Genomic DNA, 15,648 nt, shown 5'->3' on the forward strand with positions numbered 1-15,648 from the left:
ATTGATGATGAGAGGCTTACTCTTTAACAATTTATTAGATATTATTAAGATACTATAAATTCATGATTGTATTTATTTTTGTTTTATTTTATATATTTTTTAAATACCTTAATTTTCTAGGTGTACTTAAAAATATGACATCAAAAGTAGATTTTCTTGTTTACCATTTTATCAATAATTTTTAATACTCATTTTTTATTTTCAAATGTACAAAAGTGTCCTCATGCGTTTTAGATTTGAAGCTATCTTAGATTAGAGTCAAGATATAAAGTATATTAGTTGCAGTGGCATATTTGAATACCTTGAAGTAGTAGTAACGGCTTGGTTATAAAGCTTATAATAGTGAGCAGTGGATTATTAATATAAATTAATAATGCTTTGTCTATTTGCATGGCCATGGCTGCTTTTTACTTTGTTGCCAAGTATCTAGGGTTTGGGAACTGTGGAAATGTGTTTGTCATTTTCAATGACGTTATTTTCAAGTCATTAGACTCGGGGGACTTGCCATTGCAGAACACTTGTAACGAGTATAAAGGCTTTATAGTCTACCATTCATGGTAACAAAATTTTTTAAAAGATATTTTATTAAATTGAAGTTATTTACTTCAACTCAAAGTAAGTTGTATAGAACTATAAAAAAAAATATAATTGCTATGCTAGAAAAAGTTGATTAATATCTATTTATTTTACTACAACAATAAATAAATGCACATAAAAATGACAAATTAAAAATTTTGCATAACATCAAATACTTAATATTTGTTATGGGATTTGCTGAATATGAGTTATATGTCTTAAAGTTTCTGAATTTAATTTGTGATATGGAAATTTTTTAAAAGAGGAGAATAGAAATAATATTATCACTATATGAGTTTTGAAAAAATTGGATTCCTCAAATAATTGTAAGGTATAAATATTTTATTTCACTTTGTTTATTTATTTATTTATATTGTGTTTTTATTCCACATGATAAATTACATTCAAAATTTTTAGGACTCTTTTATCTTTTAGTTTAAATGTAGCAAATCCCTTGGTAAAGATTGAGTTTTTGATATTATACAATTGTTTTCAATTTAGCATGCAAAATTTTCAGTTTGTCTGTTATGCACATAACAGAATTTTTCGTTGTTATAGTCAACACAATGGGCACTAACCACTTTTTTTTTTGTAATAAATATACTACTTTTTTTATAGCTTTTTGTTACTATATAACTTTAATTCAATGAATTTGTTTTTGAAAAATTATTTGTCTTTGGGTACTGAACGAACTTTTGCAAAGTTACTTGAATATATTAATTTCACAAGGTATAGTTTTTTGTATTTTAGGACTATAAAAAGAAAATTAAAAATAAATATTAGAATGAATATTGGATTTTTTATGTCACATAAGTTTTTTTCAATGACAATCCATTAATTATATAAATTAGTAGATAAAGAGATAAATCCATACATAATTTATCTTTATACTTTTAATGAAATTAATCAATTAAGAGGACTTTTATACACAGTATTATAAAGCAAAAGAAAAGAGAGGAAAAAGATACTTATATATATGATTATATATATATGTTATATAATTATAGTATCTTAGTAATATCTCATGAGATTTCTTCAATTTATTCATAAGTTTTTTCCAGTTATTCATGGAATTTTCATACCTCATCCTATATTCAGATTTAGACTTTATAACATGGATCCAAAAAACTTTGCTAGCAATCCAAGATTATTATTGATTTATTTTCCACTTCGTGGTTATTTTATGGTAAATCACCATAGAATAAAGGGTAAAAACCACATGTGCTTAAAATTCCAATCATGTTGGTTTTAATTACAAACATATTCTAAATAGCTTTATTCTCTATAGTTTTGTTTGTTTATTGGTACTTAAAGTCACCAATTTTCAAAAGACTTCAAACTTCTATGATAAAGCAAGAAGATGCACTAGCCCAGTGCTTTGGATAAAAACACCATGTAAATAGATAAACAAAAGTGAAACAAGAGATTTAAGATATCCAAAGCATTATGTAAATAGATAAATAAGATATTCAAAAGATTTGTACTTTATGATTATTTAGTCTCTTCAAAACTTAAGTAGTGGTGATGCTGTCCTCCTCCTCCTTCCCTAGAGAGGCATTTAGATGGTATATCTTACTGCTAAAGTCCAAAGTCTTCCACAAAGTGGCAACTTCAATGCTCCTTGGAACTCACTTCAATAACCAAGCAACAAAGTCATCGTGATATGTTGTGATTGTGGTCCTAGACCCTCCATGATAATCTCTCTAGATCCATCGCACAAAGTTCAAGTCAGGGGAGAGTTTTCCAAAGCTGTCCAAGAGCAGTGGTTACAGTTCCAGTAATGGATTTGGGATGAAACATGAAGGTCCCAGGGGCTGCTGCTTGAGGTTAAACTAGGAACGTATTGGTCCTTGGAGCTTGCAGCGACTGAGAGAGATGGTTGAGAGCTCCGGGCCAGAGATGGCGTCAAAGCTTCTAATGTCATTGTTGTCTAAGTAGACAGCGTTCAAGTTGACAAGCTTGGCCATGTTGGTAGGAAGTCCAGTGAGGTTGTTCACCGAAAGGCCTGTGAGTCTTGGGAGGCCCAAAAGACGTCTAGATTGAAAAGAAGTCCTAAAGATTCAGGAACACAGCTGCTCCGTCAAGGACAAGTCTGTGAAGTTGGCCAAGAGAGCTTGGCATTTGTCCTGTAACTCCATTGCTAGATCTTCCAGGGAAGAGAACTGGTCAAAGGAGCTGGGAATGGGACCGCGTTTTGGGACAGGTCCAACACTCTGAGCGTTGTCGGGGATTTGTCCTGCAGCTTTGGTGTACGTGCTTTCCTTTTGTTTGTTCAATCGTTTTTGCGTCCAGCACACTTTTCGTTTCAGTTTCTTTCTTCCTTGAAGTATTTCTAAACCATTGCCATCTTTCGCAGGAGGCTCTTGCGAAGCTTGGGTTCTACAAGGACATGGAGTATGCTTCTTTCTCTAGTAGCACAGACGGGCTCACGTCCTCAAATTCTCAGCGTTTCCAAGCTGGTAAGCTTGCCAAGCTCAACAGGTATACTGCTGCTGACGGTGGTGGTGGTGGTGGTGGTGGTGGTGGTGGCGGCGCACTTCGTCCCCTGAAGGAGCATACGACTGGCTGTGGTAGTAATGCTGCCCCTGGAAACCATCACTCGGGCCATAAACATCCGCTCGAATGCTTCTACCGCTCTGAGCTCCGACGATAAGTTGCTCCCACTGCTACCGGACTAGAAATGCATCCACCATGAACTCACTGCCACCCTGGCCCAGTATACATTCCGAGCTCCCGAGATATCGGAGTAAAGATCGTCTCTTCGAATTCTAGGCATGTCTCTGATTTTAAGATTGACGTAGAGATCACCGGATGGACCACGGAGAGAGCACAATGTCAGTCACAGAGAAACTACATAGAACAAGCGAGTCCACCGGCAACATGCGCACTGACACGGAACACTCCACTTGTCCCTCACCTGTGAGAAAAATAAAATAGAGTCAAAAGTCATCGAAGAATTGCTAACCTGTGAGAACATCCCGAAGTCTGTTTCTTGTGTCCGCATAACTTCACCCATTCCTCCACAGACTCGATATCTCTTTGTGCTCTTGCTTCTGGCGCTAGTTCCGTTATATGCCTCGCAGCTTTCCACATGCCATATGTCAAACTGTTTTTCCACTCCAAAAACCGCTTCTTTGAGGTCAGTCAAGGCTCCTGCAGAAGCGTTGTCACGAGAAAAATAATAAAATCCAAAAAAAAAGAAGAAGATCTTTTTGTAAGTTGGATCATACCTGAGATCGTTTTCTTGAACTCCAGATCAATCTGCGCCTTTCAAATCTGCTCGGTCTTTTAAAAACGAGTCAAAAATATGAATGGACTATCCTGCGCACAAAAAGAAACTCTAGATCATCTCTATCAATCGAAAATTGATGCCTTACCGTGGAAGTTGGCCCTCCTCTTGATGGCTTGGTTTTCATCATCCGAGAGCACCTACATGGGAATGATCTTCATGGAATTGAAAGAAATGCAAATTCTTATCTCGTACGCAGTAGTGATCGCCTTGAATTTTTCCTCTGCATTGGACTCCTTGTTTATGTTTGGATGAAACTGAAAAACAAAGAAGCTAGCAAACTACAAGCTCGTGAATTACAAAGGAGGAAAATCACACCTCTCAAGCAAGTTTTCTGTAAGAAGTTTTGATTTCCTGCTTGCTAAGTGCAAATCCGGAAGCGGGAGCTGCAGTCCTACTACTCTGGTAGAATTTGTACACAGCCGCCTCACCTTGATTCGCCATCTTCCCAGTTCTAAATCCCGCACTTCAAGCCTACATTGTCTACATCTGCATTGGGAATTCTTGGAGCTGGAACAAGACGCACAAAAAATAGCCCTAGTTTGGTGAGAAGAGGAAGACGATGAACATGCGGGAATGATTCATGGTATAGCATTTTCAAGGTTAAGAAGATTTTCTTATAAATATTTATGTTGCAAAATGTTAAATTTGTAAGGTTTGTAAATACATGTATGTATATAAATATGGTAATACATTAATTATGGTACTATAGTATATGGATTATTTATTTTAAACTGAATTTACTCCATCCATTTTTGTATGACTTGTGAGTGCATGGAAAGGGAATATAGAAAATGTGCATATTAATTAGCCCAAAAACCCTAGTTTATATACATGAGCGAATGGTCTAGATTGAAATCAATCCAATGGCTACTAAAATCCCATCCTGTTAATATTAGTATACGGCATCATATTTCAATCTAATGGCTACCAAAATCCCATCATGTTAATATTAGTATACGGCATCATATTTCAATCTAATGGCTACCAAAATCCCATCATGTTAATATTAGTATACGGCATCATAATTGTACACTTGGCCCTCATAAACCTCAATAATATAAATAAATAACAATTGCTAAAAGAAATGCTAATGTTACCATTCAGCTAATTTAATGGTAATTTCTAGTCTTAACAAATTACCATTGAGTTCAACTATTAAATTAGAATTTGCAAAATCTAATGTGGTGGTGTGAACACATTACAATTAAATTAATTAATTTAATGGTGGGTGTGAAACCCCCTTAATTGCACAATTGTAAACTTGGACTTCTTCATTGTTTCAACTAGACTACCACAGTGTTTGCAATAATGAATTGGCAGTAAATAAGGTGGCAAATCTTGGGATGGGGAGAATATTGCTTTTCCTCCATGAGGATGAGATGGGCCATGCCTCAATGTCCAAGATTGCAAGATAGATCAACTTATAGGTGTCATTGGTCAGGCAACAAGATCTTAGCCCTCTTCTTTTCCAAGACTATCACAAAGTACATGTGTTGGAGTTTTGATAAAAAATACTACAAACATATTAGACTCTAGCTATACTTTCACTTTTTTCTTTTTTTCCATTATAGGAGAGTAAGGATAAAACTAGTGGTGATGTTTTCCTCCCTTTGGCAGTAAAGGACTGCCAAAGGGCGGCCAACATCACCACTAATTTGCAAGCAAAAGCCTTACCCTCATCACACAAATCAACAAATGTGAATGAAGGGTATATATAAAATATACTTAGATATTTTTAAATATTCTACTTTGTATTTTTCCTTAAAATCCTAGCATTAGAATTAAAATATTCAAGAATATTCTTTAGGGGAAGTGGTGGAGAATTTATTTTCCACCAAGACGATGCCAAGATCGAAGGGCACTGTCAATGTGCCAATCAATCAATCATTAAGTTCTCAAATTGTGAAATCAATCAATCCTTGTACTAGAGTTGTTAGGGATTCTAGTTGCTGGCCATCAATCAATTAGCATTGGGAGTTGTGGGGATTGGCAGCACCTCCACAGTCACTATAGCAAGGCAATGATGCGAACGAAGTGTGATTAAATAACCTTATATAAATGGTTGTGTGAACGGATTTTCATTAGTTAAAGACTTTTAAAATGAGTAAATGCTACTATTAACTAATGTTGAGCATTAAAATTTTAAAGGGATTTTTAAAGCTTTTAAGTTAGAGGATCTTAACCTAATTAGAATTTTATTCTTTCTTTGCCAATGAATTATTTACTTTATTTACTTGAACCAGAATCACTTAAAATCCGTATTATATATATCTTCATTCACCGTGCATGGTGGTGGTGGTGGTGGTGCTGTTGGTGACGCGCTTCATCCCCTGGAGGAGCATACGACTGGCTGTAGTAGTAATGCTGCCCCTGGAAACCATCACTCGAACCATAAACATCCGCTCGAACACTTCCAGACGCTGCCGCCGCTCTGAGCTCCGATGATAAGTTGCTCCCACTGCTGCCCGACTGGAACCAAGGACGCCAGTGTGACGACGCATCCACCATAGTTTCATAGCCGGGGGACTCTCTTCTACGCTGCCACTCTCGGTGGTGGCTCTCTCGCTGCTCTCTCGGAGAAGCCACTCTCGATCCAGCTCCAACTCGGCCTGTGGACGACGATGTTCCATGGGCCCAATGTCTTGATCTTCTCGACGGCCCGTTCCCATGGGCATAAGCCGGCGACGAGGACACATTGGTGGAGGCTAGCCCGTGGTGAGGACACGGGACGTGATGCCATGATGTTGCATTGTTTTCAGGAGATCTGAGCTGCCTGTAAACAATAAAACAGAAAAAAACGTTAGCACGCAAAGAAAAAACTGCCTTTTCTGGTGAACTTACCCAGAGTAACCAGGCTGCACAGCATCACTGCGGTTTGCAGGAGCAGACCACCTGAAACGCTCAATAGGTAAGCTTGCAAGTCCAACATCATTCATCATACCAACTGGATTGTGTGCACCACCAGATTGAGAAGCCCATCCAGTTCTTTCATGGACTGGAAATGAGTGTGGCCCTCTGATAGTCCCACCTATGGAGCCCCCTCCACCACCACCACCACCAACACTCGGGGGCTCTACTTGGTTTTGCACTACAACCAGTTCATCTACAATCTGCCGTGTTGCCGCCCCCCAGTAGGACTGCGCGGGGGAAAAGAAAGGACATACGTGGTGTGCGTTGCTGTTCGTCGGGGCCGCGGGATGGTTCTCTCCATACAAAACGTTGACAACAACGTTGGGATCTGAATCTGCACGAGAAAAAACAAAACGTTCTCTCAGTCACTAGAATACTGGATGAAACGAGCACTTACATCCAGTTACTAAAGGATCGATTTCCCTGAGAACAAACGGAAAGAGCACAGTTATAATCAATCCTGAGAGATCCAGGATACTTACTCCAAGCTGAGAAAGCTCTGATATGGACACCATTGGAAATGGCGTAAGTGCTGCGAGACAAACAAACCAAGATCAGTACGAACCACGAAAGAAAAAACGTTTTTTTTCTTTCTTTCATACCAGCTCGTGATAGTCCGCCATGCCTGCGTAGACATCATACTCCTCGTCGCTGGACGGCAGATCTACAAAGGCGAAATCCTCGTGCTGGCGGCATCCAGAAGCATAGAGCCACCGCCCCTCCTCGACGCGCCGGCAATTCGGGCATTGCATAGATCCCTTGGCATTGAAGGCCGAGCCGATACAATCTGGAGAAAACAAGAAGATCACAAATCCAGCGAAAGAGGGCTTTTGGCATACCTAGATGGAAATAGTGACCGCATTTGAGCTTCGCGAACGATCTCTCCCCGACATCGCTGACTTGCTCCAGGCACACCGAGCAAGATTCCAGCGCCGCGCCCTTGGCCGTGACCGCCATGCCCTCTTATCTCCTCCTCGATCTAGCTTATGCTACCCTACCCTCGCCCAATAACCCTAAATCAAAATGCCAAGCATAACAAAGGCCTAGGTTATGTTTCGCTCGCTATCGCGGAATCTAAGAGCATCTGGCCGGATCCAGAAGGGCCGATCGATGAGCGATGACAAAGGAGCTCGCGAATTCGCGATCGCGCTGGACAAATCAAAGGTAAGACTAGACTAGACCGAAAAGAACAAATGAAAGAACTTGGCATCTTCGGTGATGTAGAAAATCACGGTTCTCACCGGTGCAGGGATATCCGCGGAATCTGGGGTCCCGACCTTCAAAGAATGGCGAGAATGGAGTGCCATGGTGCGTTATTTTTGTTTTCTTTATTTTTCCTTGGGTGGTTTTGTTAATGTGCTGCTTGAATTTTTCCTGCTTAGCTCACGACTCCGGAAGCCTTTGCGGCGAATCCTTCCATGGTGTGGGAGTTTTACCACTACCGGCGGTGAGTTTTAAAGTTTTAGCTCGTTTCGTCCTCTTTTTTTTCGTTCCTTTGTTTTTTTTTTTTTTTTTGTGCTGTGAAGTTTTAACTAGCGAGATGGTGTTTGATTATAGCTGCATTGTGTCCAAGGCTGTGCCAAACGCCGGACACTATGCAATAACAGCGCTGGAGAAGAGATGCGAGCAACAAGGGAAGGAGTTCAAGCTTTTGACACAGGTGATGTTTTTTTTCTTCTTAAAACTCCAGCTCGACGTTCTTCGCATTTCTCGTAGAATTCCACCTTTGTTCTTCTCGACAACCTTCGCATTTCTTCTTAGAATTCCAGCTTGTTTTTTCTCGACGTTCTTCGCTAAAATGGAATCCTTTTTCTTGTTTTTCGTTTCTTCAGAACGTAGATGGACTGCATAGTCGCGCAGGCACAAAATCCGTGGAAGAACTCCACGGCTCGATGTGGAAGACCCGCTGCTGCACCTGCGACCAAGTGCTGCAAAACTTCGACATGCCAATCTGTGCAGCTCTCGATGGAAAGGTAAAACCTCCTCAAAATCCTTTTTTCCTTCGGCTTTTTTGTTTTTTCTTTCCTGCTTTTGATACGGAACGCCTTCGTGTTTCTTCTTCTCATTTTTGGCTTTCTCTAGAGCAGGGGTGTCCAGATCCATCAGCTTACGACGCCAACATTCCGAGACTACAGCTCCCGCGCTGCAGGTCATGCAATGGATTACTGAGGCCGCATGTTGTGTGGTTCGGGGAATCTCTTGATCTCGGTGTCATGGAGCGTGCTCACGAATCACTCCGCCGCTGCGACCTGCTGCTCGTTGCTGGAACTTCCGCTGTCGTCCAGGTACTCCTGTCGGCCTTCTCGCAATCGCATCACTTTTGGTTCCTGGAAGAATCCTGAATCCTGAATCTGAAGCTTTTTGTGTCCTCTGTTTTCCTTTTTTCCGCTGGCCTTTTGCGCATGTCTGTCATGATCAATCTTTTCGACCGCCACCTTTTCTTTCCTGCATTTCCTGCATTGTAAGAACATTTTTGTCGCTCGCAGCCAGCAGCCGGGTTTATTCCGCTTGTGAAAGGTGGCGGCGGCGCGGTTGCGGAATTCAACCTCGAGGAGACACCTGCGACCCGATACTGCAGGCAGGTTCTTTCCTCATTCTCAGTGTCCTTGTTTCTGTTTTGTTTGCCTTCTCGGTTTCTTAAGCAGTCTCTTTGCTCGCTTAACCTTCGCTGTCTTTCATTTCATTCATGAATTCACGAGCTTTGGTTTTCCTGTCAATTCCGCAACAGGTATAGATTCCAAGGGACGTGCGCGGAGGCCTTGCCTCGCAGTCTGGAAATCTCTCGCCAAGAGCTGCAGGAGCTGGAGCTGGAAGCAGCCAAGAGCGCAGCAGTGTAGCAAACAACCAAACAAACGAGTCCACGTCCAAATCTCTCGATCCGTGACAAGCGAGTCTTTGACTCGCCCGCTCGCTTCGTTTCGGCGAGTCAGGCCAAGCGTGTACTTTGCAAATAAATTCTCCGGAAATGAGAGAGAGAGAGAGAGAGAGAGAGAGAGAGAGAGAGAGAGAGAGAGAGAGAGAGAGAGAGAGCGAGAGCGAGATTCGAGCCTGTGACCGTCGTCCTATTCCAGCGCCGTTGCAGGGAATCGAACCCGTCACCATCACCAGCAGTGCATGCGGCGGCCGTACGCCGGCCGGTCCACTGACCACTTTTGGTGGCCATGGCCATGGCTCCATGGGCCATGGCTAAAGGGAGCAATGCATACATGGGGGACACTGCTCTGACAAAGGTATAATGAGGCTGCCAATTTCTTACGGCCAACTTACTTCTGACTTGGCAAATCTTGTTTTAGATTTTCCTCCTGTGTGTAGTTAGCTCGCTCCGCGATTTTTTACCATGGTAAAAAATCACAAGGATGATCTCGATTCTTGCCTTTAATTTTCCACGCTGGATTTGATCCGGAAATGCGTGGATGGATAATTTTTTGATCCCGCTAGAATGGAGATTTTGTTCGTCCAACGTCATGCACCGTCACGGGATTATCGTCATAATATTCTCCCGATATGCTTGATTAGTTTTATAGTTTGTGTGCTATTGCTATCTTCTTTCTTGCTATCTATCAGCTGAACAGTTGTTCTTGTTGGTGCTCTGTGGCTGAATCTTACAAATAAAGTCGTGGATGGGCCACGCATCGCCACTACAATTGAAGCAATCAAAATCAAATAAACCTTAGTGCCATGTGGTTTAAGTTTGTATACGCTTGCATCAATCATAGACTTTGGGCCACGACGAGAGGGCGATGGATTTGCGACGAGTATCAAGCTTAAAAAAACCCTTGCGAGATTTTTGACCCTGTTTCATACATCATGGTAAACAGCAAACACCATTGAAAACTCGCCACTGTTGTCACGCGGAAAATATCAAAACCATCCATTAACTTGCACGATATAATTGGAGCGCATAAACTATAGTAAAATCTAAAAACAATGATCATCCATCTTATGATCTGCTCCTCACAAGATGGGATGTTTCTCGTTGTTTCAGGCTCCTTTTCTGTCCCATATTATTCTTTAGTGATCCTATCAAGATGCTTTTAGGTCAAAAAAAGAGGGCTTCGAGAGTAACGAACACATACCGTTGGAGGTGACAAAGAATGATTTCTGTGCAATGTACCACATTCTATACATGTTGGTTTTCACGTCTATAGGTTTTACTTTAGTCGGCCAGTCAAAAGTGAAATTTTGGGAGCGCGAAATTCCTGCCCCCCATGCATGCCACATCAAATCACCAGCAGCGCCGGCATCATGTGGCGCATGCCCATGGCTGGCCATGCCCATATTGATGGCCATGGGAATGTATGCGATATCATGGCCATGGCCCCCATTTACAGACCCCCACGATCGCCCTCACGCCTGACGGTCATGGCGCATACTCCGCCCTTTGAGCCCCCCAGGTGTGACGGCTCAAGCGCCACACTATATAAGCGTACGATGTCCGTAGCTTGGTGCTAGGGTCTCCTCTCTCTCTCTCTTTCTTTCTCTCTCTGGTGCTATTTCGATCGATCGAGCGTTCTTGCGCTCTCGATTTCATGCTGTGTCTATCGATTGTTCGCGATAGAGGCGTCTCATCGAGCCTGCTCCTCCTGCTGCGATCTTACGAGGGTTTTGTGAGGGTTTCCGAGATTGTTTTCGAGTAGTACTTCACTTCCAGGTGAGAGATCCCATGGAGATTGTGGCATTCGACGCGCTAGGCGGCTGCAATCGACCGGCGCAGTAGCCCGGGCTGGACAGGAATTCCGTGAATCCACGAAGACGGAGCAGCAGTACCGGCGTCGGGGCTCCGGATCGCCGAAATTCTCTTTGCTCATGGCACAGGTCGGGCCGAGGTCTTGGAACCGTGACCGTGTTCACGCCGAGAACAAGAATGCGAGCGAAGAAAATCGCGAGTAGGCGTCAGAGAAATCCAAGGTAGGCTCGTGATATTGCGGCTCATCCTATCTTTTTCCTACGCCCGGGGCTCTCGGATCGCATCGCGCGCCTCTCCATCTCCATGGTGGAGTCTTCTCGCCAGAAAGCCAGAAGAATGCGAGCTCCCAAGAGCAAGATCTAGGGGGAGGCACTGCAATCTCCGCGCGTATCCCCTGCTGAGAAGAAAATTCCGGTGTGGAGGCTTGGAGATTTGCGAAGGTTTCGAGCAAGCCAGCCATGGGAGGCCCATCGACGAACAATGTGGACGTGGGATTTCCCTTTGTAGACTCGTCCGGCTTGGGTATGACGTACGCAGGCTTCTCCAAGCTCAAGCAGGAGCTCCCTGCTAGTCTCGTCACTGCCGCGGGCCACTCGAGCTCTCGTCCGCCATGGACGATACCTCCTCTCGGCCCTGGCTGTACAGCAGCGCAAGCCACTTCCACCGCCGCATTCCCAGAGCTCGCGGTAGCATCGTCGCAGCACGGCCAGTTCGTCACAAAGCAGGATCACGTCTCCTCTCTACTGCACGCTAGCGGTGGCGGTGGCGGTGGTGGTTCTTCCGCTCCTGGCCGCTTCCACGATCTACACGGCTCCTCCTCGCCCTTCTCGACACTCCCTTACGATCTCTACAAGTCTGGGGCGCTGGCTTCCTCCTCGTCGAGCGGCTATGGAGTGGGGTTGAGCTACAAGGACCGTGGCAGGCACCACTACCCTCTGCAGTACAATGGGGGGTCCCTTGTTCTGGATCACAACCGGAGCGAGCTTATCAATCTGTCGAAGATGACCCCGCAAGAGATAATTGATGCAAAGGCGCTGGCAGCATCCAAGAGCCACAGCGAAGCGGAGCGAAGGAGACGTGAGCGAATAAACAACCATCTCAACACTTTGCGGGGCCTTCTCCCGAGCACCACCAAGGTAGTGTGGTCTTCGCTTTCGTTGTCGTTCGTACTGCTGCTACTGTGAAAGCAAAAAGCTCACGGCTTGGTGTTTTGCTGCGCAGACAGACAAAGCGTCGCTGCTGGCCGAGGTGATCGAGCACGTCAAAGATCTCAAGCGACAGGCCGCGGAGATTGCCGAGGGCGGGCCGGTCCCGACGGACGTAGACGAGCTCAAGGTGGACACGGACGCGTCCAGCAGCGATGGCAACTTCGTGCTCAAGGCGTCGCTGTGCTGCGAGGACCGCCCCGACCTCCTCTCGGATCTCACCAAGGCGCTGCGGACGCTCAAGCTCAGGACGCTCAAGGCCGAGATCGCGACGCTGGGTGGGCGCGTCAAGAATGTGATCCTCATCGGCAAGGACCACAGCGACGAACAAGGCGGCGCCGCCATGGAATCCAGCAGTGATGGGACCGGCGACCGGCCGAGCGTGAGCTGCGTCCAAGAGGCACTGAGGGCAGTGATCGAGCGATCTAGCGAGCTCTCGACGTCGGCCTACGGCTCTAGCAAGCGCCAGAAGATGGGCTCATCCTCCTCGTCCTACTAAATAACGGTGATCGATCCGAGCTCTATAGATCTCTCTCGAGACAAAGGTATGTTTCGTGTTCGTTGCTTCCGTTGTCTTCTGGTGTGATCGTGTATCTCCTTGTTATTCTCTTCCCTTTCTTTCTTTGCTTTTCTTTCGTCCTGGCTCCTCTCCTTCCTTTTGGTTTTGTATTGGTTTGTGGTGTTTTGTGTTGGTATTTGAATAAGCGTTTCTGGGTATATGCGTGGCATTCCATCATGGTTGCCAGCACTGCTTTATTCTTTTTTTGTTTTTCTCTAAAAAGATGAAGTTGACTAGAGCTCTATGGTTAAAGCAGCTTCCACGTGGATCGTATATTTTGTGCCACGTAGCCAAACATTTAGGGCTCTTCATCTTCTTCCTCTTCCACTCGGCCCACATCGAAGTAGAGGTTGGCGAGGAGGATGTAGAGTCCAGCAGGGTCGCCACGCTCCAGTGCGATCGCTTGCACGGCGGCATTGACTGCAAGCTCTGTGTTCTTGTGGATCCGGCATGCTGCCAGCAGCGTCGTCCAGACGATCACAGTGGGCTCGAATGGCATTGCTGCGATGAGCTCCTCCGCCTCGTCAAGGTAGCCCAGGCGTCCCAGGAGATCAACGATGCAAACGTAGTGCGTCACATCATGCGTGATCCGGTAATCGGACCTTACTGCCACGAATTGGCTCCAGCACTCGCGGCGCAGACCACCGTGAGCACAGATCGAGAGCACGCTCGTGAAAGTGATCTGATCCGGCTGGATTCCCTCGAGAGTCATCAGAGCTAAGAGATCCAAAGTTTCTCTGCAATGCCCATTCTGGGCATATGCGGCGAGTAGCGCATTCCAAGAGATCCTATTTCTACGAGGAATATCACGGAAAACCCAGAGGGCGGAATCGAGTCTCCCACACTTGCCATACACGTTGATGATCGCATTGCCGACCTTGGCATCCACTGCGAATATGCCAGTGTCGACGGACCGGCGGTGGAGCTGGCGGCCCTCGGGGAGCGCCGAGACGGCCACGCAAGCGTCCAGCGCGCTCACGAAGGTTACCTCGTTCGGCGGGATGCCCTCAAGGTCCATCTTTCGAAGAATCTTGAGAGATTCCCTGCCATGCCCTTGTTGGGCATATGCGGAGATTAGCGTTGTCCAAGAAATAACGCTTCTCACGGGCATCTGCTCGAAGATCTCCAGCGCCGTCTCCATTCGGCTGCACTTCGTGTAGAGCGAGAGAAGCGCATTACCGATCTTGAGGCCGAGGGTTGACCGTAACCCATTGACCAACCTTTGACCATTGACCGTGCAATGCTGGATGGCGACCTTGTGGATGGCCTCGCCCTCGACTAAGGCTCCGGCGTTAGCGCAAGCGTCGATAACCGTGACAAAAGTGCCCTCGTCCGGCACCACATTTCTCCGGAGCATCAAACCAAAGATCTCCAAAACATCCTGGAAATGCCCCGCTTGGGAGTACGACATGATCATACAGTTCCACGAGACGAGGTTCTTGTCGGGCATCTCGTCAAACACGCGCCTTGCTTGACCAAGATCCCCAGTCGAGGCATATGCGACCAGGAGTGTAGTCCACGCGACCACGTCCCGGACGGGCAGCGAGTTAAACACCAACCTTGCCTCTCCTACCGCGCCACACTTTCCGTACATGTCCATGACTGCGTTGCCCACTTTGGTCTCGGTCCAGAACTGACCGGCTCGTACGTGCATTTGCCGCCCCTCGGAAAGCAGCCTGGTCTCCGCGCAAGCGGCCAGGGCGCACAGTACGGTCACGTGGTCGGGCCGCAACCCCTCCAGCTCCATCGTACGGAATGTCCGTATCGCATCCCTGCCGTGCCCAGATTGGGCATATGCCGCGACCATCGTGTTCCAGGACACCACATCTCTCTCTTTCATGGAGTGGAAGATTCTCTTGGCTGAGAGTATATCCCCGTTCTGGGAATATGCCGTGATCATGGCGTTCCACGAGACGGTATCTCTGTCTGGCATGGAATCGAAGATCTCTTTTGCCTTGCGCAGATGCCCGTTTTGGGCATATGCCGAGATCATTGCGTTTGATCCGATGACGCTGAATTGGGGGCGGCGGTCGAAGAGGTCTTGAGCGCTCTGGAGATTCCCATTCTCGAGGAACGCGACGATGATGAGATTCCAGGAGTAGATGTTTTGGGTGTGGATGCTGGCGAATGCGCGTTGCGCCTCTGCGATGCAGCCGCATTTGCCATACATCTGGATAAGGAGGTGACCGAGGAATCGGCTCCCTTCTAGGCTTAGTTCCACGATTCTCTTGTGGATTTGTTTGCCCTGGGATAGATCCCTCGTCTTGATGCATTGCCGAAGGAGTGGCGCGAGCTCGCGCTCCAAATCTTCTCGGTGGCGGAGAGGAGGATTAGCGACAGAAGCTTGGCTCATGAAATGGAGCGCCTGGCGCATCTAATGGATGTGGCCATCGTTCTCATTCATCGCGTCATTCCCTCC

At 45.6% G+C, this 15,648-nt stretch overlaps 4 protein-coding genes and 1 long non-coding RNA gene across 8 annotated transcripts; 2 read left to right on the top strand and 3 right to left on the bottom strand.

The window, feature by feature from the left end:
* Nucleotides 1–3,402: 3,402 nt before the first annotated feature.
* LOC9644948 lies at nt 3,403–4,102 on the bottom strand. The gene is made up of 4 exons (XR_002994191.1): nt 3,954–4,102; nt 3,807–3,897; nt 3,542–3,729; nt 3,403–3,493 (listed from the first exon to the last, which is right to left on the bottom strand). It is a non-coding gene; the product is annotated as an uncharacterized LOC9644948 (long non-coding RNA).
* Nucleotides 4,103–6,073: 1,971 nt separating this feature from the next.
* On the bottom strand, nt 6,074–7,777 carry LOC9644949. Of its 2 annotated transcripts, XM_024689786.1 has the most exons (7): nt 7,618–7,777; nt 7,381–7,565; nt 7,261–7,310; nt 7,176–7,201; nt 6,810–7,112; nt 6,710–6,760; nt 6,074–6,641 (listed from the first exon to the last, which is right to left on the bottom strand). In XM_024689786.1, the coding sequence occupies exons 1-7, from the start codon at nt 7,733–7,735 to the stop codon at nt 6,574–6,576; spliced, it is 801 nt and encodes a 266-aa protein (XP_024545554.1). In that variant the 5' UTR covers nt 7,736–7,777; the 3' UTR covers nt 6,074–6,573. The 2 variants fall into 2 exon arrangements, with proteins under 2 accessions (XP_024545554.1, XP_024545552.1); XM_024689784.1 differs by having other exon boundaries at nt 6,710–7,112.
* Nucleotides 7,778–7,796: 19 nt separating this feature from the next.
* On the top strand, nt 7,797–10,178 carry LOC9644950 (NAD-dependent protein deacylase). Of its 3 annotated transcripts, XM_024689788.1 has the most exons (7): nt 7,797–7,942; nt 8,003–8,086; nt 8,161–8,225; nt 8,336–8,438; nt 8,611–8,751; nt 8,866–9,063; nt 9,507–10,178. In XM_024689788.1, the coding sequence occupies exons 1-7, from the start codon at nt 7,829–7,831 to the stop codon at nt 9,510–9,512; spliced, it is 711 nt and encodes a 236-aa protein (XP_024545556.1). In that variant the 5' UTR covers nt 7,797–7,828; the 3' UTR covers nt 9,513–10,178. The 3 variants fall into 3 exon arrangements, with proteins under 3 accessions (XP_024545556.1, XP_024545555.1, XP_024545557.1); XM_024689787.1 differs by lacking the exon at nt 9,507–10,178 and having other exon boundaries at nt 8,866–9,161; XM_024689789.1 differs by lacking the exon at nt 9,507–10,178 and having other exon boundaries at nt 8,861–9,051.
* Nucleotides 10,179–11,247: 1,069 nt separating this feature from the next.
* Nucleotides 11,248–13,465, top strand: LOC9644646 (transcription factor bHLH30). The gene is made up of 2 exons (XM_002984544.2): nt 11,248–12,601; nt 12,687–13,465. The coding sequence occupies exons 1-2, from the start codon at nt 11,924–11,926 to the stop codon at nt 13,167–13,169; spliced, it is 1,161 nt and encodes a 386-aa protein (XP_002984590.2). The 5' UTR covers nt 11,248–11,923; the 3' UTR covers nt 13,170–13,465.
* Nucleotides 13,466–13,527: 62 nt separating this feature from the next.
* On the bottom strand, nt 13,528–15,603 carry LOC112351588 (pentatricopeptide repeat-containing protein At4g02750-like). Its single transcript, XM_024689699.1, has one exon. The coding sequence runs from the start codon at nt 15,601–15,603 to the stop codon at nt 13,528–13,530; it is 2,076 nt and encodes a 691-aa protein (XP_024545467.1).
* Nucleotides 15,604–15,648: the final 45 nt, after the last annotated feature.

This window comes from Selaginella moellendorffii, unplaced genomic scaffold (assembly GCF_000143415.4).
Source record: "Selaginella moellendorffii unplaced genomic scaffold, v1.0 SELMOscaffold_63, whole genome shotgun sequence".
Classification (NCBI taxonomy): domain Eukaryota; kingdom Viridiplantae; phylum Streptophyta; class Lycopodiopsida; order Selaginellales; family Selaginellaceae; genus Selaginella; species Selaginella moellendorffii.